This window comes from Momordica charantia (assembly GCF_013281855.1).
Source record: "Momordica charantia cultivar OHB3-1 chromosome 10 unlocalized genomic scaffold, Mcharantia_2.0 BLBB01000010.1, whole genome shotgun sequence".
NCBI classification, from domain to species: domain Eukaryota; kingdom Viridiplantae; phylum Streptophyta; class Magnoliopsida; order Cucurbitales; family Cucurbitaceae; genus Momordica; species Momordica charantia.
Genome location: NW_028275158.1, coordinates 3,661,862 through 3,685,637, shown reverse-complemented (window position 1 = coordinate 3,685,637; position 23,776 = coordinate 3,661,862). Strand labels below are relative to the sequence as shown.

The following is a 23,776-nucleotide window of genomic DNA, read 5'->3' as shown; positions in this document are numbered from 1 at the left end:
CTCTTCCCATACATACAAGTTAGAAGTGACCCAAAACATCCGATCAACCCAACCCAACTCATACGATTTGGATTGAGTTATAAACTTGTTTGTGTTTGGTCAGTTCAAATAAACGAAAATTCTGTGGTTCAATTGTTCACCTAAAATAAAGTTCAACCCAATTATTAATTTTAAAACTATTTTTTTTTTCAGTCACCATATTTCATTCAATAATTCTTTATGAATTATTTGCATTGCAAGGCCTTTAAAAAACAAATTTTTAAACTACTTTTTTCACTATATAAATAAAAATCAACCCATGAATCTCAATTCAATGTTAGACAAAATATAAATAAATATTTAAAATATTATCATATAATTTAATAAAGATTGTTTGGGTTAAATAAATTTACAATTTTAATGAATTGAATCATTGTTTATTTTATTTTTTTGTACATAATCTTGGTTTCTACTTAATTTCTCCCGCTGTACCTACGAATCAATGTATATAATGATCCTCGTAATTATTACCCCACATCCACCTGCAGAATACCAAAAACAATTGAAACCTGAACAACATTATCATCCAAAACGTGAATTGTTAGATCTCCATCCTGTGATTGTTGAACTTTAAAAAATTATATTATTTCTAAGTTGAAACATCCGATTTCTATCTATCCCATCATTGTTGAACAAAAACAATGACATTTTTTTTGTAAGTTGAAACAGACCCTTAGGAACATGCAGATAACAATTCATATTCATAAAAGGTCAAAAAAATGATATAACATCTCCTTTAGAAACATTGAAAAGCAGATCTCAGTTCAAAAGTAAAAAAAAAAAAAAAAAAGCTAAATAGAAAGTCACTGGTAAAGTTCTTAAGTGCACCCACGAATTTCGGCTTTTTCGTTACGCACGGAAGCAAAACACTATGAATGTTTCATTAAGCATGAACCCCTTTGTTGAGGCTGACCATACGAGCTGAAGCATCCATCTGGGATCCTCTAACAGAACCAGACTGATAAGCAGTCCTCCCCGATCCATATGCGGCATCTTGGTAACGGGTGCTCTGGTACCCTGCATTGCCTCCTCGTGACTGCCCTGTCCGGTGGTCTCTAGAATATCCACCAACCCCGCCTTGGCCTCGCCCTCCGCTGCTATATCCTGCCCGCGAACTACCACCACCTTGCCTGCCATGATTATAAGTGTTGTCCGGCCACCTGCTACCCCCGCCTCCAGCTCCAGAAGCATATTCTTGGTTGTCTCTTCTCCTCATGGGTAAATCTAATCCTCCTCCTCCAATTCTCGCCTCCACTGCCCTCTCATTAGTTTCAGCAAGGATTGACAGCTTATCTGCCAACTGGAATGCCAGGCCCTGTAACCGGGTGTGCTTAACGTCGTGGAAGATAACACACCCACTAGGCTGATCCCAACTTGCATGAAGCTCCTCATTGATCATCATCTTGCTAACAATACTGTGTGTTTGACCCTCTGCAAGGTCAAACATTCGGGTGAGATGGTCTGAACTCAGAGAATCGTAAGAAGAAGAGTATGTGAGAAGGTAAGTCCTCAAAGCCTCTTCCTTGATCTTTCCTTTAACCATTTCCAGCACTTCATCACGATTTCTAAGTAGTTTCCATACATCTAGTGATGCAATGACATCGAAAGCCTTCTGGAAATCACCCTTGCGAAGGGCTCGGGTAGCAGCCATTACATGATCTCTGACATTCTCAGGAGGACCAGTGAACGTTTGTCTCTCACTCACCTCGAGTAACCGTCTAAAGTTCTTACTAATAACCTTGCGCTTTGCATCATGAACATTGCCTGCCATGTTGGGAACTTCCAGCAGCATAGCACATATTAAATGCACAGCCTCCAGGAGCTCAAGATTTATGTGCATGTGGTAAGGCATCTGCCTTCTTCTTTCAAGCCTTTCCTGAATTTTGATTAAGAAGGAAAATAAATATAAAAAAAAAATTGTGAACTACACGTGCTCAAATATAATGTTAGTGGAGCACAAAGCTACTCTTATTCATTTAAAAATAGATCAATCTACCAGTATAGATAGGATAATTAACAAACAATGGAAACAGTCACAAGCAGATAGATGCTTTATCTAAAAGCTCAATTGAAGCTTGTTTCTAAACAGATTTTTTTACATTAACGTTAACTCCTGAGCATATAAAATGTCCAGTCAAATACTGAATCTATCACCAGAGAATACCCTATTTCAAATATTGCTAATGAAATCCAAAACTTAAGCAGCAGAAAGGTGGCGACTAAACCATAAGTCATCTTGGTGTCGCAGGGTAGACATTCATCCCACAAAACAAATCAAAACTGGTACACGAATACATGAGATCCTTAAAAGTCTTTTGTTTTTTTTTAAAGGAAACAATTTCATTGATAAAATGAAATGGGGAGAAGAAATACAAAAGGTGGGGGGAGAGAGCCCTATCGAAGGGTCACGAGATCCTTAAATATCATGGTCATAAACAGGGTAAAAGAATTATACAAGCATCTACAAAGTGGAATATTTTAGTAGATAGGATACAATTTTTAAAATTAAATGTCTTGTATTTCTTTTCTTTTCTTTGAAATAATGTATCATATAAGTTTCACTAAAAAAAACGCATGTTCTACTTGAAACGCAAGCATTATACACACCACAGATATGTGTCAATGCATTAATTTAAGATGGAATCATGGAAATGGTTTGCACGCAGGAATACCTGTTCTGGAGTCTTTTCGTGATATCGGCTTTGTGAGACTCCTTGTGCAAGCAATTCCTTCACCCTTCCACCAGAATATAATTCTGAAAGGCAGCCATGCCCTTCATTTATCAAGCCAACCCGAAATCCACATAGACCAAGTTGAGCCATTGCCCTGTTGAAAAGGATCTGTGTTGAAATGTCCAAGTGTTGAATACTATCTTGTAAATGACTCATCAGTAACAAGTCGCGAGAAATATAAAATTCATCCAAGAGAGCATGGTGATAGATATCACAGAGCATAGCTCGTGCTTTAGTCCGCTCATCTCCATATTGGTATATGAGGGTCACCAGAATGTCCATAAACCCCCTACTACTCTCTGGAAAGGTGGGTTTGCGAGGTACGATCTCCGGAGTAACAATAAATGCCGCAGGGCCCCTACTCTCTCCTACTACTTTAGCCTCCTCACTTGCATCTCCACCATCTCCATCTTCTGACAGCTCTGCAAGCTTTCTCATGGCATCATAGACCCCTTGTGGTTTGTAATAGATTAATTCAACACGCCTTAAGGCAACTTTTGAAGCTGCTTTGTAATCCCCAACTCGTTCCAAATATTCTTGAACATTTTGGGCGAGAACCATAAACATTGGCTCATCTCTAAGTCTTTCAACATACTCACGTGTATGTGGATCAATACACTGCAAACTCTTAAAAAACTCAGTGTCTATCCTCTCAACAAAAGCAACCAAGTTTCCCCAAACACGAATTGTGCCCTTATAGTCCACTGGCTTCTGGCTCTCATTTTCATCAGGTTCAACCATATCATCCACCATGATGTTAGAATTCTGTACAAGAATGTCGATTATAGAAAGCATATTTTGCACACACTTCTTCCACACATTGATAGGCATGTGCCCACTGAGACCAGGATTTACATCAAATTGGGCAGATATAACACTGAACAAAATCTCAAGCTTCTGTGCAGGGGTCTTAGCAACTTTTGTTAAGAAGGTAAGCTGCTCAACCTGCTCAAATCTTCCAGTTCCCTTCCTACCGCGAGCAGCTACAACCTCTTTAAATTTCTTGTTGACAGTATCCCATGTGATCCCACTAGGATCCTTCATAAACTGCTTATCCATGAGCTTATCTTTTTTGCTCATCTTTTTCACCCATGCACCACCACCATGATCCGGGTCATCCTCATGATCGTCGTCATCTTCTTCTTCATCTTCTGAACCTGACATGATTTTAGAAGGATCCTCAATTTCAGAATCATCATCCTCCTCCTCCTCCTCTGTCTCCTCCTCCTCCTCTTTTTCTTCCTCAATCTCAGGATTCTCCCTATACTTAGTAATTAACTCTTCATATTGCTTATTGTTCTTCTTCAGCTTCTGTTTCATTGAATTCAAGGCCTTAGCATTGCTAGTACTCATTTTCTTCTTAGCTTCCTTATTAGCCATGGCTTGATTTAGGAAGTCCTCTAGCATCACAAGTGCTTTGATATAAAGAGGTGGAACCTTCTCAGACTCGGTGACACGCATGACTTTCTCAAGCTGCTTATTTATCTTATCAAAACTCTCCTGCAGGCTAACCCAGTCATTGATCTTCATTGCATTTTTCATCTGATCCACAGTAGCAGACATCTCCTCAAAACGCTTGTCTTTAGCCGACCTGACAATACGCTTTTGGTCGCCAGAATCATCACTGTCACTGGCATTCTCTTCCAGGTATCTGCTTCTATTAGTTTGGTTTTTATCAATTGTGTCATCAATCTCCTCATCATATTCACTCTCATCCGCTTCAGTATCACTACCACTGCCACCCTACGTAAAATTTCAAAAACAAAGAAAAAGAATGATTAACAGAACCATATTACGCCAGTGGGATTAAACGATAAAATTGTCTCCCACTATAACCCACATACTAATAATGTGAAAGTTTAGACTGAAGGCAATACCTGGGTCCAGAAACGAGAAGCCATTCTCTCTCTCAAAGTCGATCACAGAACACGGATCTAAAAAATTCGAATTGTAAAAAAAGAAAAAAAGTTAATGTTGCGAGGCAATAAGCGATTCAATTCCCAAATTCCTAAAAGAAAAAAAAAGAAATCCACCAACGCCCGTATCAATGAAACACACACACACAAAAAAAACCTATGAAGTAAAATCGAATGGATTTTAAAGAGAAAACGGCAGAAGAAACGAAAAAGAATTGCAGAAAAAAGCATAAACCTGCCTCTCAAACTCCTTCGCAAGCTTCGAATTCGAGTAACCAAAGAAAGTAGCGGTAGAGGAGAGCGGCGGCGAGAGAAAGAAGAAGCCTGAAAAGTGGGGAATGAGTTCTGCAGAGGGGAGAACAAAGGGATTAGGGTTTTCTGTTTTTGTTGGGCTGGGCTGCCCGCTGTTACGAGTTTTTTAATTTCTTTTCTGGAAATTGGCTTTTATTGATGAAATTTAAAAAAAAAAAAAACCGTCTTCCAGTTTTGTGTGACCCAAAATTGGAAATTCTGAATAATTATATTAAAACAAATAAGAATTTTGATAAATAGATTATTTCACATTATAAACTTATTTCTTTTTAAATTAAATCATATAAAATATAAAATAATATAGATTACATAATATTATCCATTATTAATTCTACAAAATTTATAACATATGTGTTAATAAATTAATCAATATTATTGCTAAACACCTTAAACATTTTTTAATTAAAATTAATCAGTTACCACTAAGCGCTTTTAACATTTTATTTTCAAATTTGGTAGAATGATTGTTTTCTGGTTAATCTCAAAAGAGGGGTCTTCTTGATATTCAACTCGCACGTAGTAAATTCAAATATCTACCGACAGTTTCATTAGTTTGAAATTGATATTTTTATTATATTAAAAAAAATTCGATAAAATATGAAAAATATAAATAAAATGTCACAAATATATACATAATATTAATATTAATCATTTTTAACTTGTTATTTGTTTATTTTATCGTAAAAATTATTGCTATTTTTTTTTCATATGAATTTGGAATTAAATAAGTGATTGGGTCCAAACTTTGTAATAACAAATTGGCCAGGTCTACAATACATGTTTCAATTATTTATTTATTTATTATTATTGTTTTTTAGTACACGTTCATGTTCAAAATTTCTACTGCAATATTAATTATATTTTATTTGTATCGTTACTTTTCCTAATTTGTGTTTATTACAATATTGAAATAATAATACATATGAGTCTTAAATAAAATATTTATTAATTAGGTATCAAGCATGTTTGTTTGTTTTACGTCCCGTATTTTTTCCTCAGTTTGGGCATAATAACAGAACAAGTACAAGTATTAGTATAATAGAAAAAAAATATGTTCCCCATTATTAAGATGTATCTACAGTTATATATAATACTTACCATATATATTCTTCTTCACCCCATATTGAAGGGCACGACTATACATCAAGCTCTATACTACCGAGCAAATAAAATAGATGTAAGAGTGTGTATCAGCAGACCTGATCCCGCTAATGTGTCGCTCACTGTAAACTCAATGAAAGCTTTTCTCAATACGAGCAAAGGATTATGGGCTCAAAAGACAACTTTACTCAGACAAATACTTTTATAAATAAGGCTACTTCTTTTTGCTCATCGAACATTCAATCTGAAAAACGTCAAAACTGTTACTAAGTGGCTCTTATTGACTCTCTATCATTAGTTTTATTTTTCAACCATGATTCGGGAAGAATTGCGGGAAAATTGTAATGAATAGGCACTTTAAAAAGAGAATATTATTTCTAGTCACTCTTTAAAAAACTAGGTTTTCTAGACATTTTTTCTTTCCAAATTACTTTCCTGCTCTTCCCCTCTCTCTTACTCCTCTGTTCCTTTCCCTCCTCTCTCCTACTTTTCCCTTTTCTCTGTCTATTATTATTTCTCTTTCCCGAAAACTTTCTCTCTTCTACCCAGGCCCCTTCTCTCTCTCCTCTTTCTCTTTCTTCTTCTACCCACACCCCTTTCTCTTTATCCTTCCATATTCTCCACCCCCTCTACCCATCGTGATCCATGTCCTTCATCTACGCCTTCATACACGCTCCACCAAGATCGACTGCTGCAAAAGCTTGCCGCCATCAGCACCATTGTTGGATTCCAGTGCGAACAAGCCGACCGAGAGCGAGAGAGTGAGATCGAGAGCGAGAGGTTTTTCTTTGTCTGCCGACTGAGAGCAAGAGAGTGAGATCGAGAGCGAGAGATCTAGAGCAAGAGAGCGGGAGATCGAGAGCGAGAGTGAGAAGTTTTTCTTTGTCTTGTTTTAATTTTGAGGTCCAATAATGGAGTCACAGAGAGGAAGTTGAAGAAATTAAAAAAAAATCAAGAGGGAGAAGGGGAGAGGAAGAATAGCAGAAAATTAGGGTAAAAAATAAATGGAGGAGAGAACAGAAAAAAGGATAAAAAATCATAAAAGAGAGGGAGGGGAGAAGATAGAAAAAGGGGAAGAGAAAAAAAATAAGAGAGAGGATAATGGTAGAAAAGCAATCTGGTATTCAAGAATGTCTAGAAAACTCATGTTTTTAAAGGGTGATTAGAAATCAATACCCCATTTTTAAAATGTCCATCCATCCAAATTTTCCAAGAATTGCTCCGAGACCAGTAAACGAGGCTTATTTAGGTCGTGTTGCTTCTTCATGAAGCTTCAGCACATATTTCAGCTAGTGAATTATTTCCTTACTCTGCAAACCAAAAATGCTGCGCCCATATGTGGAAGAAGTCATTTCAACCAGAAGAGGAAACTGCAGCATTGCAAACAAGATCACAGGCACGAGTGCAAATACTATAATAGGAGCCCACACCCACTGCACTTGATGAACAAGAACCAGGTAAAGCGATGCACTAAAGGCTGCAACCATGGATGATATAGAGACGAATAACGACACGAGCCCGACGATCAATCTTGTAGGCAACGCCTTGAGAAAATCGTCATCTGAATAGCGCGAGGTGAGTATTCCCAAGAACATCAATACTGAAGCAGATGAAGTGATTAGTGCCAAAGCATCTGCCGCTGCAAAAACCATGAAAGATCTGCGGTGTGCGAGAATCGGGACGCCTCGATCGCTGCTGTTACCGCCAGGTACAGTGAAAACTGCCGTGAATGCGACGGTGGCAACGGTGCATGATGAAGCAGTGTTCTTCATCCATTTCTCACCTTGGTGAACTAGCCATTCATGCTCTTCACTGAATACCATTTTTGGTGTTTTATCTTCTTTGTTTTTCATGCTTCTGTAGGAGGGTTGCACTAATCTTTCAACTTCCTGCAGAAAAATTCCACAACCACTATGACAACCTCTCTTGAAGAAATAAAAAGGGAAACTAATTACGGCTTAAAACTTACCCACAAAATTGTGCAAGAACCAACTAAACAATAAATCACATCAAGTTCATCCAATAGAACAACTCAAAATCAAGTCACATAAATACCCCAGTCCAACCATGAAAATACCCAAACCCAACTACGAAAAGAAAAATGGGAGTGGAAAATCCTCCAAAATTAGCAATGAAATGCCTGGCCAAACCTAACTAAAAAATATTCAATATGATTAGAAGAGCAAATATCCATAAAAATAGTCTCACCCAATCAAAAGAATGCTCATAATCAATCACAAATCATAAAAATGAAAACGAAACTCAACTAAAATTGAGGGTATTAATTTAACCGTTTATTTCAAACACAGGAAAAAACGATCTTTCCCACTCAAAGACCTTATAGGGTTGTTTATAGAAACCTCTTTTGCTATTTGTTTATAAAAATTAGTCCTTTTGATCTGTTATATGTTTCTCATTTCTCCTTTTTAAAAAAAGGTATATAAATTACCTTAAACCATTGCAATTCTCGCTGCAATTGCAAAGCAGCACCAGAGATTCTATCAGATGGTACCAGCTCCCCTGCTAAATGCAGAATGTTGTTATCATCCGTCTAGGAATGCTACTGCAAAATGTTTATGCGAAGTCATTTGATATATAAGATTGTAAATCTTTTCTTGGGGATGCAGAACAGCTAGTTGGAAAATATTGCATTGACGCCTATCGCGAAACCAAATCGAATAGGGATAAACCCTGAGAATCTCTGTTGCAACTTCAAGAGTACCCATTCTTGCAGCTGAAAGTATTGAAGTTGAAAATAAGCTGGCACATTTTTTTCCCCTACGTTTAAGGCTTCTTCACACAAGCGTCTAACCAGCTTACGTGCTCCCAAATGCATACGCTTTGTGTTACGAACATCCTTGATGAAGGGTGCTGTCACTACATTCATAATGGATAATAATAGAGGAAGAATAAATGACCCATTTAATAACCATTTTGATTTTGTTTTATGTTTTCAACAGTCATGACTGTTCACAAAATAATTTTCTTTGTTTCGTAAATACACATTTTTGAAATCCAAACTGAAATCAACTTTGTAGAACAGAAAAAAAAAGTTATTAAACAGGATTTGAATGTATCAATTACGCAAATGTTGTGTCAGTGGCTACCTAATTTTCTAAAAGCCGCGACACGGATGGATGTCAGTAATTGGTATAATACACCTTTAGAATCTTCAAATAGTTTAGATCAAAGTTACTGGCATATAATATAAGCAAATAATGCTTGATCAAAATCTAGAGAAGCAACGAGCAGCAGTTAGAACATGAGTTTAAAACGAGGAACAATCGGAACAATTAAAACAAACAGGAAGAAAATAAGAAGTTCAAGTAGAGTATAACCTGCATTCTTTGAGACTTCAGGAGGGTTTTCAACATCTCCATGTCGCAAGGGCAGAGGAGAATCAAGCACTTCTACAACAGCGCCTGAAGAAACAAATGAAGAGGCATTTCAAATGGTTGCTTTCCAAATGTTCAAACATATAAAATTGACAAAATGATTCAGGTTAAAAATAGAGTTTGGAAGGGATGTATCAGAAATGTACACCAACAAGGATGAAGTAAGCGTTTCCAAAACCCCAGCTGACTTCCGCTCTCAAACACATCTGGTTTTTGTGCCAACATTTGCAGAGCAGTGACCCCATATTGATCTTGTTCGACGGCCAACTTGGGCTGCCGATTTAATATGTCAAGAGCTACATCTGTTCAAAGAAAAATTCACCGACCAAAGATTGAAATAAGAAAGATAAATTCCTATTCCATTCACCTAAAGCAAAGCAACTTGGCTTTAGTGTTTGGACAAAAGTAAAATTCACATACCCAAAAATGGGGATGGGGAGGATAAGAAGTGACCAACCAAAGATATGCAGTGTAATCAGAAGACTGAGAAGCCTAAGGAAAGAAACATGGTTTCAATGGTTGAACAAAATAAGGTTAAAAAACCCATTTTATCCCTGTATTTTCGCGAAGTAACGATTTAGTTTCTAAATTATAATTTGTAACGATTTAGTCTATGTACTTTCAAATTGGTAACAATTTAGTTTCCGAATTTTAGTTTGTAATAATTAAGTTCCTATAATTTAAAATTTATAACAATTTAGTCTCTACCGTGAAAAATATCGTCAAAATTAAGTGCCGATTTTTATCAAACAACAATTTAGTCTTTATAATTTATAACACATTATTGATCTACATGTATAAGAAACTTAACAAACATTTTTATAATAGAGACTAAATCGTTATGAACTTTAAATTACAATGACTAAATTTTTACCTACTAAAGTTTAACGATTAAATTATGATTACACACTAAAGTTCAATGACTAAATTGTTACTCAAATAAAAATATTTAGACTAAAAAATGGAGTGTGGGAAGAGTTTAAATTACCAAACATGTACATTAAATGTAATCAGAAGATTGAGAAGTCTAAAGGAAAGCAACATAGCTCTAATGTTTCGAGAAAGTAGAAACCACATACCAAAAAATGGGGGGTGGGGATTGTTAAATTACCAACCGTAGACATCAAATGCAATCAGAAGATTGAAAAGCCTAGAGCAAAGCAACATGGCTTTAGTGTTTCAAAAAAGTAGAGTTCAGAGACAAGGGAGGGTCACCAACCATAGATATCAAATGTAATCAGAAGATTGAGAAGCCTAGCACCAGCTTTACCAATAAATACCCATTCATCCTTGGTCACTGATAGAAGATACAAAATCATGTCCCTGTGCCCATATTTGGCTGCGAGATGAAGGGGTGAGTAATTGACCTTATTTTTAATCGAAGGCAGGGTCTCGTTTTTCCAAACCAAGATTTGTGCAGCCTTAACATTCCCAACAATGGCGGCAACAGCAAGTGCAGTATTGCCACATAAATCTACCTGTGTAAGCGATAGCGATCGTTCACACATAAGGTTCACAAGCTTTTCCAGAAAATCCGAATTGTCGTCGGTGCCGACTGCTACATGGAGAGAAGTCTCGTTCAAGAGGGTGATCTTAGACGTAATCACGCTAGAATCTTGGTTGAAAATGGTTTCTGCAACCTCCCATTGACCCATTAGCGCCGCTCTGTACAATGGCGCACGGCGGATCACGTTTTCATCCCACATCGTCTTCGCTATTCTTCCTGCAAATTTTAGTGCAAATCTACTGTGTTTTCGTTTGCAAATCACTTCAATAACCGATGAAATTGGGAAGGGTCCAGCCTAGGGTTTTAATTGTTCGTACCTTGGTTACTTCGACTTCTTTGACCAGTTCCCTCTCCATCACTTTGTAAGTTCCATTCAGTATCACTGAAATAAAGTCTTGCCTCAGAATCGCTTTCTGGAAGTCTTCTCTCACCAGAACTACTTTCTGAAGAGCTTTTGATTTTGCGCGGAATGCTCTCTTCATAATCACTTTCTGAGAGACTCTCAACTTTGTGCCGGCTCTCCTCGGGTTCACTTTCCGATGAACTCTTAATTTTGCGCCTGTAGCTAGAACTCTCCTCGAAATCTACCTTCGACGGATCCTTAGCTCTGCGCCTTCTCCGAAGGCACCTCTCCTTTGAATCAGTTCTATCAGCGTAGGAGATGCTGCTTCGGCTCATATTCTTGCCTTCATCGGAGGACCAATCAATCGATTCCTCCACGATTGAGCCAGATGATTTGGTCAGCTCCATTAGAGGCGATTGCATTTTTTCAATTACCTTATGCAATGCTTCAATTTTCTTTACGCGATTCTGTTCTTCTGCTTCCTGGTGCATCATCTATATCAAAACAATAAACAAATGTGGGAGCAGGTAAGCACGCGGATTCAGACTCGTCGCACTGCACCGATTCGAAGACCAATGGAACCGAATTTCTCAATAATGAAATCCAGTTAAAATATAGATCACAGGCATTCGCCACTTTCTCGATCGACAAATTTTCCATTCCAATAGAATTCATCGAGTTCTTGAAGTTGGGTTTTGTTCGTACTTCGTATCAATAGCAGAGCAAGAGCTTCATGGGAAGAAGAAGAAACAGACAAAACAGAAGCCGCCATGATTCTAAGTTCAAATATATGTATATATATTCTTTTTTTGAGACATAAGTTCAAATTATTATTATTATTATTATTATTTTACTTCAAGTTCAAATAATTAATAAAGTTTAAAATACTATTTTTTTGCATTTACGTCTGATTTTTATATATTATTATCTTTATGCCGTTAAATAATCCTTTTTAACACTTAACATTTATTTTTTACATTTACATATGCATAATTCACTACGAGTGGATGTATTGGTTAAAAATGATCATTTTAGTCTTTATTAATAAAGTATTAATAATTTTTTATAGGTATTATTTTAGAAATAATTTAATTACAGACTTATGAGTACATTTTAATAAATTTAGTAGGTGAGGTATTATGATTCAAATAAATGATATTGAAACAAAAATAAAATAATTAAAGTACATAGACGAAAATATGAATTTCCAATATGCAATAATTAATTGACATTTATTATGGAAGAAGAAAACTAACATATATATACATATTTTTAATGAAAAAACTTAAATTGATACCCAACTCGTTTATATAAAATGACGCTTCGTTTTAAATTCGTACCTAAACAATTGAAAAGTTTGATTTTGCCTCCAAGTTTGTTGTTTTGTAGGAGTATAATTACAAAATTTAAAATATCAAGAGCAAGATTAAAACATATCACGTGTCATAATACACTATGTATCAAATTAGAAAGAAAAAAAACAAAAAAATAATTACAATTATAATAATTATTTTAACAATCAATTTATCATTTTTTTAAAAGGAGGGTTGAACTTTAATACAGCAACTTGAGTATTGATGGAAGGTTCCAGTCCCACCTCAATGATACTTTTTAAAACAAAATTTAAATCTTATTTTGGGCAATTATTTTTTATAATGGGTACTTTAGTCTCACTTTTTTTTTATAATTATTATATTTACTTTTAGACAAACGAATAAAAATTTGAACCTTTATTTTGGAGAGAATCAATAGACCTCGAGTTATGTTTATATTGATTATTATATTGTAGTTATTAAACTTTCAAATTGTAACTATTTTATTGATCACTGTTATTTTGTCGTCCAACATTCATCCACTCAATATTTGTTAAAGTATATACAGTCAAGTACTGCTCGACCATAAAGGCACCTATTTCATATCAAAATGTCATCAGTTCGAATACTCATCCCACGTGTTGTACACGTGATGAATTCGAATCTCCACTCATACATGTTGTACTAAAAAATATGAATGATATTTAACTTCATAGCATAAATTTAACATAATATGAATCTAAAAAGATGTCACCATTTTCAGTTTTTTTTTTCCAAATATAGGGTAAGTTTGAATTGTCTTAGTGTAATTATATTTTTTTGGATTATGCTATTTTTATAAAATTTTATACTTTTTAATATATTTGAAAATATATACATGTGTATATATATATATATTATTTCATTTGAAAATAAATACTATTTTTATGGTATTTATGTAGATATATGAATTGGCTAGGTAATAATTAAGTTGGTGACCAGTTTACAAATATATTACAAAATCTCAAAATAATATTTGTTTTTCATTGAACTCATTAAACTCATCCAATGGTAACCAAAATGAAATTAGAAAAATATAGAAATAAATATTAAAACAAAAAGGTAGATTGAGAATTCAGAATTCCAAGAATTATTCACAAATCACAATTTAAGGTCTTCTTCCACTTCCACGCCACTGTCCCCTCCATGTGAGAGCGGTTGAGCTCGCTGGATCGAATAAAAAACGGCGTCAATGCCGAGGCCGCTCACAGTCACAGTTGGCTTTATTCACGAATCCACGATTCGCGAGCCGCAGAGCAAAATCAGATGAGAAAAAAAGGCGAAACTACAATAATATAGTATTCAATAGTTCATGGCACATGTTGAAGACGCAAGCAACATGGAAGATCCTCAGATATTTCCATTAAAAATGCTCTCTCCTCCACCAAGTTTCCTGGATCTTTCGCTCTCACTGGCGGTCTATTTTTCCCGAGAAAATTTTATCGTTTCGCTCGAAAGTGTCGCCGTATTACTGTTTCGATTGGTTTACTTTGCGCGGAGCTTTCTTCTTCCGAGGGCGTGAGAATGATTGGAGGAGGACTGCAAGAGGGAAGGTCACTGGCCGAGACGCCCACCTACTCAGTTGCTTCCGTGGTTACGGTCATGGTCTTCGTCTGCTTTGTGGTGGAGCGGGCAATCTATAGATTTGGAAAGGTATGGGAAAATGATACTCTGTTTCTGTTTGGTTGTTGAGAAAATGAGAATGTCTAGGAACTTTTGAAATACTGTCCTCTCTGATTTTGTATAAGCTAAACTAGTTTCAGAAAATTCATATTGAATATAGGCTTGAAACAAGCTATTATCATTTTTTTAGTTTCGAATATTTTTAAAAGTGGTCATTTTAGTTCTTATTTGAAACGTTTTAACACAAAATTTATGCACACTTTTTAGACTTATATATTTATTGTTGTGATAGAAAGAAATGAGATAAAAGTGATAATAAAATGACCTCGTCACTAAAAGAATAAACAAAACTTGCAAATATATAAACTAAAATAGAAGTTTTGAAAATATATAAACTAAAATGAAACAAATATCAAAATAGTATTCAAACTTGGAATGAGTTGGGAGTTTTTTAGTCATGTTGTTTTTTATTTTATATTTTTAAAAATTAAACTTCCCACGTATATTTTTAGGAAAATATATTAAAACTCTTGAGCCAAGTTTTAAAAACAAAAAAAAATAATAAAATGAAAAAAATCTAACGTCCAAGTATTTCACATTCTAAAATAAGTTGAAGACCTTTTTAGTAATATTTTTGAAACTACATTACATTTTACATTGTTTCTTTAAAATAGAAAGAAAAAAAATACCATTGTTTTTTTCTTTTGGGTAATGCTTGGAGTTAAACCCCAACACAAAGGCAGAGATAATTTTATAATCAGATTTCATTTCTCAAATTGCTTCATAATAATTAATTATGATCCATTTCTTCTTCATCATCACTTCCATCACCAAAAAATTTCCTTCCTCTCTCTGTTTCTGTTTCTTCCTTTACAAACCAAACAAAAAACCCACATTTTTCTGTTCCCCTTCCTCTTCCTCTTCTGGGTTGCTCTCAAATTTCTTCCTCTTTGAAACAAAAATCTTTGCAAGATAGACTTCTTGACCTTTTTTAGTAATATTTTGTTGAAATTTTTTTTATATTTGTTCATATTTTTATGTTATCATGAAAATATCAAATCAATTAACCTCTCTCGTATTGATGTCAAGATAAAAATGTCTAACATGTCAGTGAATATTTAATTCATTCGAGACCATAGCACATGTGATGACACTATCAAGATTTCATATATGACAAAAAAGAGTGAATACAGACACGATTTATGGAAAATTAAGATTAGTAAATGTGAAGGACAGAAATTATTATTTTATTTTATTTTTATAAAATGAATGGGATTAAAGAAATGGTGTGTTTACTTATTGATGACTCTATGTCAATGAAAAGAAAAATGAAGAATTTAGATTTTTGTAATGGAGTTTTACTTTTTATTTATTTATTTTTGAGTTCAACAACAACTGTGGAGTGGGGAATCAAGTTGACAATTTTATTAATGGTGTTACTTTCTGCGCAGTGGTTGAAGAAGACGAAGAGAAAGGCTCTGTTTGCTTCTTTGGAGAAGATCAAGGAAGGTAGCTTAAAATTCATTGCTACTTCCATCCACACTTGCGTTCAAATGCATGTCTCTCTCTCTATTACAGTTCAGAGAAAGTCAACTAAGAATTTTTAAGATAAATTTTGAAAGCAGTGCTTTTAAGTTAAAGAAATTCAATAAACATTTTTGGTATAAGCGCTGATTAAATGCTTTCCCAAAAAAGTACTTTTGAATATATTTAAAATTTCCAAATTTCCTTTAAGAGTATGTAACTAAAGTTTTGGGATCCTTCCATTTTAATATTGTTTCTCATCTGGGTAGAGCTGATGCTGCTTGGACTAATATCTTTGATGCTGGCACAATGTGCAAGGTGGATCTCTGAAATTTGTGTGAACTCGTCCCTCTTCACCAGCAGATTCTACATTTGTTCAGAAGAAGATTATGGCACCAATGAACACGTTATGCTTGAAAGTTCTTTTCTATCTCCTAATGAAACTGGCAGTCCTACAAGAGGATCAAGTGCTCTTCTGCATCAATGTGGTGAGGTAAGTAAGCTCTAGTTCTGCCTTTTGCTGTCTTGCTTGAAAAAAGAACAAAGAGAAAAGGCTTAATAAATTCTTGCAGGGTCGTGAACCTTTTGTTTCATACGAGGGACTCGAACAGCTTCATCGCTTCTTATTCGTTCTTGGGATCACTCATGTTCTTTATAGTTGTCTTGCAGTCGGTCTGGCAATGAGTAAGGTACAGTCTTTGTAAAATGTGGAACACAAATATGGAGGGAATCTTATCTTGGACTTTCGCATGAAAGATTATAACAATGAACAATCATATTATCTCGACATGACAACAAGAGATCCATTTTTTGATATGGTATCATTCGAATGTCTTCATGTGGTCTTTTTAGTTATCACTAAACTACCATTAAATTCAAAAGCTTATCCACTGTACTTTTTATCTCCCAAGTGAGCTTATCCACTGTACTTTTTATCTCCCAAGTGCACCTAAATTGTTGAGTAGAGTTGTCTTGTGTTTTGTTGTTGCAAGCATTACTTAATCTTTATGCACCTCATCTCATTGTAGATTTACAGTTGGAGGAAATGGGAAAATCAAGTTAGATTAGCTGCTGATGAAAATTTGCCAGGTATATCAATTTTGGACAAAGGAGGAACCATGTTCCTCTTGGTTTTAAGTCATACTTGAGTATTCTAATATCTTCTTTTAAGTTACATAATCGTCAAGTCAGTCCATAAGTTAATATTATTTTCTTAAGAATCTTTTCATTTCTTACCTATTGTAGCATTCCTTTGGTTCTAGCTAGGAAAAATAAGGTGATGAGGCGGCAAACGACATTCGTATTCCACCACACATCTCATCCATGGAGCAGGAGTCGTGTCCTCATTTGGATGGTATTTTCTTCGATAACTAGAAAGAGAAACAAAAAATAAGAATAGTTATCAAATGTTTATGTTTCTCAAAAACTAGAAATAAAAAACCACAAAGAAGAAATGGAAATATTACCAAACTGGTCTTTAATATTCCCTAAGCCAAGAGAGGTTGGAAAACTTTTGGTAATTGAGAAAGCAAATTGACTTAAACTAAACCGATAATACAAAGAAAGTCCCCCAATTTCAATCCAAGTCAATTGATGAATTCAGAAACTTGAAGCCTAAATTTTATGAACTCTTTGGATGGCTTTCTTATTATATGCTAGCAATAGAGCAACTAAGGGTGGTTTATTGATGCAGCTTTGTTTTCTACGTCAGTTCAAGAGTTCGATAAAGAAGTCGGACTACTTGGCCCTCCGTTTGGGATTCATTACGGTGTGTTATTTCTTCATTATAAAATTTCCTGCAGTTTGTTTCTACACCTAAGAAATTATTACTCATTCAATGACGGCATTGTCACTCTTTTTCATTTTTCCATATGCTGGTGGGAGTGCCTACAATAGCCATTATATATATTAAAGACATTACTCTGCATTTGGAAGAGTTCTGACAAGTTTTCTAGACTCTAGAGCAAACCCAAGTCCATTGAGCAACTACGTTCAAGCAATGTGAAACCTAATGCATATTTAAGTAAAGTGATAAGAAGAGAATTGCTCCTTTGAGACTAGGATCTAGATGTCTTGAGTTAAAATAAATTTAAAAGGTAGAGCAAAAGTTTTAAATCTTAGTTTTGTCTCCTAACTTTCATACTTATTCTATTTTGGCTCATTTCAAATTTCATTGGATCGTTGAACCATAACATAAAAATATATTGCAGTTCTTGCCACGAAATTTTTGTAATACATTTAACAAAAATCTTGTATGACATCACATGAACTTGTATTCTAAGCCACATGCACTGCGTTTATGTCAAACTTCCTCCAATTAAATGCTGCTCTAATAACATCCAGAAGCACAAACTACCAATTTCTTATGACTTCCACAAGTATATGGTTCGGAGCATGGAAGACGAGCTCCATGGAATCCTTGGAATTAGGTATGCATTTTTATGAATTAAATCAGTTACCTTCACTTAGTAGGAAATAAGATGGCTGATTGTACTTATGTATCATGCAGCTGCCCACTATGGGGCTACGCCATTCTTTGCATCTTTGTCAACATTCACGGTAACTTTTCATGCCAGAATGGTGTTATAAAGACCATACATGTCTTATTTCCTCCCTTTTTTGGCTGTTTAAAGTTTTCTCTACACAACAGGTCTAAATATCTACTTTTGGCTTTCTTTCATACCGGCCGCTGTAAGTATCTGTGTTCTCAAGTTTTCGAACCAAAATTATGCATTGTTCTAAAACTGACAGTTTGCTTGATTGAATTGTTATCACAAAGCTTGTTATGCTGGTTGGGACAAAACTTCAACATGTAGTCTCCTCTTTGGCTCTTGAAATAGTGGAACAAACAGGTCCAGCAATTGGGACTCAAATAAAACCAAGAGATGATCTGTTTTGGTTTGGAAAGCCTGAGATATTACTGCGGTTAATACAGTTCATCATATTTCAGGTCCAACACACATCACATATTGTCATATAAATTAGATGAACGCTTTTTCTTGATAAAATGATTGATGTCGTTTCTTCGTTTATGTCCCGTACTCACAGAATGCATTTGAGATGGCAACGTTTATCTGGTCTTTGGTAAGAACATGTCCAATCTCAACCACATAAATGTGTCTTTGCCTTAAGCCCAAAAGAAAATGCCTTTGGTTGTTTCCTTTCCAATCATGGGAAATTAAGTAGAACTGGACACATTTCTTAACTTCAGTGGGGATTTGAGGAGAGATCTTGCTTCATGAAGAACAGCTTTATGATAATCATGAGATTGACGTCCGGGTAAGGATTGATACTATTGTTAACCATGAAAACAAAGTAAGGGGAAAATATTGATCAATTTGTTACATCCATTGTCTATGCAGTGTTCTTGTTCAGTTTTGGTGCAGCTACAGCACAGTGCCACTGAATGTAATTGTTACACAGGTTTGTCCAACTTTTCTACAATAAGAAATTGTTTATATAGATCTAAAATGTTGAGCTTTCTAGAATTTGCAATAATTTTCTGAAAATTTTCAGATGGGATCCAAGTGTAAGAAAGCATTGGTGGCTGAGAGTGTGAGAGAGTCACTGCATAGTTGGTGCAAGAGAGTAAAGCAGAGGTCCAAGCGTGACTCTGCACAGTCTGTCACTACAAGATCGGTATGCTCGCTGGAATCAATGGTCGATGAGCGCGATGAAATAACTGTTGCGTCGGGTACGTTGTCACGGAGCTCATCATTCGACGATTTGAATCAGGTAACGATACAATCTTGCGGACAACTGGAGGCCATTATTGAATCTTCAAGCTTCCAGAAGCATGAACTTCCCCCCAATATGGCGAGATATCTATCAGAAGTTGCAAGTGTTTCTCATGCTTCTGCTAACGACCAAGAAAATAATGCAGAAAGTGGAGAAGATAGCAAGGTCGAGTCTCTTTTCGACTTGTTCCAAAGGACATGAACACGTTTATTTCATTCTTTTTATTCATCGTTTCTTCATCTTCTTTTTTCCCAACTCGAATCTCTTAAATTTCTCCAGCTAATATCACAATTTTTATTTTATTTTTTATTTATTCACTTTTTTTCTTCTCCCGTTTTCAATTCTCTCTCGAACAAGTATATAAATGAGAGGCACGGAAGTAATTTACTCTATAGGATGTTGTCAGAAAAGGTTAGAATAAAAAGTTTTTTAAAAAATGGACATATCTCATTGACTCCTCCAAATTTAGGTCATTTTGCAGAAAACCCAAAAAAAGAGAGGAGAGAGAGAAATAAATGATAGGGGGAGGGAGAGGAACACATGAATCATGTGCCCCTCGTTTCCTCTTTTTCCTTCCTCCCTCCTCGCATGATTCACGAAATGGTTAGAGAAGCTTTCTTTTGAAAAAAGTTAATAATCGATCGGTCGGAACAACACTTTTTGGCCACTCCGAACGACCATCGGAGTAGGAACTTCAGATAGGTGGGAGTCATTTTCTTAACTATCGGCGTTGATTTGTGCTACATCTAAGAGCTCCTACTTAGTTTTTGAAGTAGCCTATTACTATTTGGACTAAAATATCAGTGAGAACAAAGGTAGACCCATAGAAATATACAGGAAACCAAAACAAGAACGTGAAAACTTTGAAACCCCACATACAAACACTTGAGAGAAAGAAACAGAGTTTTATTAATCCTCTTGAATCATTAAGCTAAAGAAGTGAAAATGAACCCAAATGACTGATGAGATGAAGTCCTTCTCCTTCTTCACTCTCTCTTAACCAGGAAACTCCTCTGCCTTGTGGGTCTCAATGACAACATCAGACATGGGAGAAGCCAGGCAAGTAAGAACCCAGCCTTCTTCAATCTGATCCTCATCAAGGAAACTAACATCTGATTGATCCAGTTTCCCTGATTTTAGTTTCCCAACACAAGAAGAACATGCTCCTGCTCTGCACGAGTGTGGAAGTTCCAACCCTTTAGCCTCTGCTGCATCTAGAATGTAATCACTGTCTAAACAGTCGACCACTTTCTCTCCACTTGGTGTTATTAGTTTCACCTTGTAGGTTGCCATCGCCGTCACTCGCCCGCTGCGGCTGCAGCCCTTCTGCAGCCCGAACAGGCCTTCGCCCACATTGGAGACCGGCCTCGGCCTCGCCGTGCCGAGGAAGGAGGTAATGGGGCTGCAAAGTGCAGTGGTGGTGGTGGTCATTTTGCTGCTGAAATGGGATGGTGATGGTGAGAGGTTGGGATATTGAAGAGAAGAGGATGGTCGTGTGGCTTTAACGTGGACTTGGAGAGTGAAATCAGAGCTTGTGGATATGGCTAACCTTATCTTTTAGTGACAAATGACAAAAGATCTGATTTTGAAAATGATAAATTGATTGGCAATCGGCAAGAGCTTGAGGGTGAGTGTTGAATTCTTCTCTGATAAGGATTCCAAATTATTTTAGGAACTGATAGTTTTGTCGGGCTACTTGTGAGTAGAAAATAATGATTTGTCACTTCCATCGATAATCACACACGTTTGGTTTCAGTTTAGTGACAAAACCGATTAAAGCGAAGAATCTTTTACAATATTTTTACAATAGGATTGGAGCATCATAATAAGCGTTGTGTGTTCTAACTGGAACTTGGTTGATTTTTTGAAAGATAAAGGCATCGACTTACTTGTCGAGACGATCCTCATGATGGTATTATTGAACAAAAACGTAACCGTTAACTTCAAGTGTCAAGTGTAAACTTGGCCTAACTTTACTAATTTTTTGGGATATTTCAATCCTCTCCCCTAACGTTGTGTCACCGATGTCTAGAAACTTTTCAAAATAATTCAAAATAAAACTTCAATTGGTACACGCAAGAAATAGGTCCGAATCCAGCCAGGTTCTATTTCTCATGTCCCGCCCTTATTAGAGTATTATTGTCGACGGTCTCATAATCAAAAAAAGAAACCCAAAACACAACCACTTGAATTGTTAAGCTAAAACAGTACCATTTGCTTACTTTCAGTTCTTAGATTATGCTACAAAGAAATGAAAATGAACCCAAATGACTATTGAAAACAAGAGCAAGATATGAAAATGAACTCAAATGACTGATGAACAAGAACAAGACCAAGTTGAAACCCCAACATAGAAACACTTAAAAGAGAAAGATATTAAGCTAAAAACAGAGTCATTTGCATACTCTCATCACACCTTAGATGCCCAAAAAATGAACCAAACACTTGAAGAAAGAGACATATTGAGCTAAAAACAGTATCATTTTGCTTGCTTTCATCACATCTTAGATGCCCAAAAAAAGATGAAAATGAACCCAAATGACTGATGAAACAAGAGCCAGATATGAAAATGATCTCATGAGACTGATGAACAATAACCCCAACACACCCAACGCTTGAAGAAAGAGACATATTATAAGCTAAAAACAGAGTCATTTTGCTTGCTTTCATCACATCTTAGATGCCCAAAAAGAAATAAAAATGAACCCAAATGACTGATGAAACAAGAGCAAGATATGAAAATGAAGTAATAAGACTGATGAACAAGAACCCAGCATACCAAACACTTGAAGAAAGAGACATATTAAGCTAAAAACAGTGTCATTTTGCTTGCTTTCATCACATCTTAGATTCCCAAAAAAAGAAATGAAACATGAACCCAAATGAAGGATGAGTGATGACCCAAATGAAATTAGTCCTCCGTCCTTCTCTCTTAACCAGAAAACTCCCCCTCCTTGTGGGTCTCAATGACAACATCAGACTGAGGGTAAGCAACACAAGTCAGAACCCAACCTTCAGCCATCTGATCATCATCGAGAAAGCTGTTATCAGACTGATCCACCTTCCCTGATACCACTTTCCCTACGCAAGAAGAACATGCCCCTGCTCTGCAAGAGTATGGAAGGTCAAGCCCATCCTCCTCCGCCGCGTCTAAAATGTAACTATCCGGTGGACATTTCACCGATTTTTCTCCACTTGGTGTTATGAGCGTCACCTTGTACGCCATGGCCCTCACTCGCCCGCCGCGGCTGCCGCCCTTCAGCCCAAATACGCCCTGACCCATGTTTGGAAATGGCCTCAGCCCCGCCGCCGGCTGCCCCCGGAGGAAGGAGGTGGCCGGAATCGGACCGGAGAGTGCGGTGGTGCTGCCCATTTTTGGTGGTGATGGATGATGGAAATTGGAATGGAGAGGATGAGAAAGAGGTGGCCGTGGGAGTTGTTTTAGAAGAGGATATGGGTGTGTGGCTTTAACGTGGAGAGTGGAAACAGAGCTTGTGGCTATGGGTCAAGGCCTTATCTTTTGATGACAAATGATTGGAGAGGGCATGGCGTGTTATCTTTCCAGCCAAAAGTTCTGATTTTGAGAATTACTTAAAAGTCTGATAAAGCTAGTAGATAAAGTCTCGTATTAAGATCCTTAAGTCAATGGTTCGATTTCCAGTTCAAAAAGGGAAAAATTTGACTTAGAAGTAAAGTTACAACTAATTAAAATAAAAAAAAAATTTAATCTCATTTTGTTGTCTAAAACACTCCTCATTCTATTTTTTATGTGAATCGCCCGTGCCCTTAAATTATGATAAATTTTTATTTATTTTATTGTTTTCTAATTTTACCCTTTCTTGAATATATTGAATAGGGATGTGTTTGTCTGTTTGCTATGGTGGTTGATGTGACATTTAAGGTTTAGTGAGAGGTCATCCAAAGCCTTATTAATTTGGTCAATCTAAATATAGCTTAACTGGTTAAGACATTTATCTTCGTCCAAAAGTTGTAAGTTTGAATCTCCATCCTAGTACTGAAAGAAAAAAAGGATTAGATTAGTTTGAATGAATGAATTAGTCATCTAACTTTTCCTTTCAAGTTTAGCGGTCGGGAGCTTTCTTGAACCTTTGCAATTTCATATTTGTTTGAGTTGCATGCCAAGAACATTCAAGTGGGATTAATCATCTTATCTTGTGGAGTGTTTTGATCCTT

General features: G+C 36.0%; 4 protein-coding genes and 1 pseudogene across 7 annotated transcripts; 1 reads left to right on the top strand and 4 right to left on the bottom strand.

Moving 5' to 3' along the window:
* Positions 1 to 721: 721 nt before the first annotated feature.
* EIF3C (eukaryotic translation initiation factor 3C) lies at positions 722 to 5,091 on the bottom strand. 2 transcript variants are annotated; one of them, XM_022280840.2, is made up of 4 exons: positions 4,923 to 5,091; positions 4,649 to 4,705; positions 2,712 to 4,514; positions 722 to 1,915 (listed from the first exon to the last, which is right to left on the bottom strand). In XM_022280840.2, exons 2-4 carry the CDS (start codon positions 4,670 to 4,672, stop codon positions 923 to 925), a joined length of 2,820 nt encoding a protein of 939 aa, XP_022136532.2. In that variant the 5' UTR covers positions 4,673 to 4,705; positions 4,923 to 5,091; the 3' UTR covers positions 722 to 922. The 2 variants fall into 2 exon arrangements, with proteins under 2 accessions (XP_022136532.2, XP_022136531.2); XM_022280839.2 differs by having other exon boundaries at positions 4,927 to 5,091.
* Positions 5,092 to 6,447: 1,356 nt separating this feature from the next.
* Positions 6,448 to 12,131, bottom strand: LOC111008123 (uncharacterized). Of its 2 annotated transcripts, none has more exons than XM_088118639.1 (6): positions 11,320 to 12,131; positions 10,715 to 11,218; positions 9,648 to 9,797; positions 9,439 to 9,522; positions 8,550 to 8,620; positions 6,448 to 7,989 (listed from the first exon to the last, which is right to left on the bottom strand). In XM_088118639.1, exons 1-6 carry the CDS (start codon positions 11,837 to 11,839, stop codon positions 7,390 to 7,392), a joined length of 1,929 nt encoding a protein of 642 aa, XP_087974765.1. In that variant the 5' UTR covers positions 11,840 to 12,131; the 3' UTR covers positions 6,448 to 7,389. The 2 variants fall into 2 exon arrangements, with proteins under 2 accessions (XP_087974765.1, XP_022136404.2); XM_022280712.2 differs by having other exon boundaries at positions 9,642 to 9,797; positions 11,320 to 12,130.
* A 1,648-nt stretch (positions 12,132 to 13,779) lies between these two features.
* Positions 13,780 to 19,907, top strand: MLO4 (Seven transmembrane MLO family protein). 2 transcript variants are annotated; one of them, XM_022280774.2, is made up of 15 exons: positions 13,780 to 14,350; positions 15,772 to 15,829; positions 16,114 to 16,337; positions 16,417 to 16,533; positions 16,873 to 16,933; positions 17,107 to 17,198; positions 17,538 to 17,612; positions 18,188 to 18,273; positions 18,354 to 18,403; positions 18,495 to 18,535; positions 18,624 to 18,794; positions 18,893 to 18,928; positions 19,056 to 19,123; positions 19,207 to 19,267; positions 19,361 to 19,907. In XM_022280774.2, exons 1-15 carry the CDS (start codon positions 14,222 to 14,224, stop codon positions 19,781 to 19,783), a joined length of 1,692 nt encoding a protein of 563 aa, XP_022136466.1. In that variant the 5' UTR covers positions 13,780 to 14,221; the 3' UTR covers positions 19,784 to 19,907. The 2 variants fall into 2 exon arrangements, with proteins under 2 accessions (XP_022136466.1, XP_087974764.1); XM_088118638.1 differs by having other exon boundaries at positions 14,270 to 14,350; positions 16,163 to 16,337.
* Positions 19,908 to 20,578: 671 nt separating this feature from the next.
* On the bottom strand, positions 20,579 to 21,013 carry LOC111008271 (ferredoxin-2). Its single transcript, XM_022280913.2, has one exon. It carries the CDS (start codon positions 21,011 to 21,013, stop codon positions 20,579 to 20,581), a length of 435 nt encoding a protein of 144 aa, XP_022136605.1.
* Positions 21,014 to 22,316: 1,303 nt separating this feature from the next.
* LOC111008270 (ferredoxin pseudogene) lies at positions 22,317 to 23,050 on the bottom strand (annotated as a pseudogene).
* Between the last annotated feature and the right edge of the window lie 726 nt (positions 23,051 to 23,776).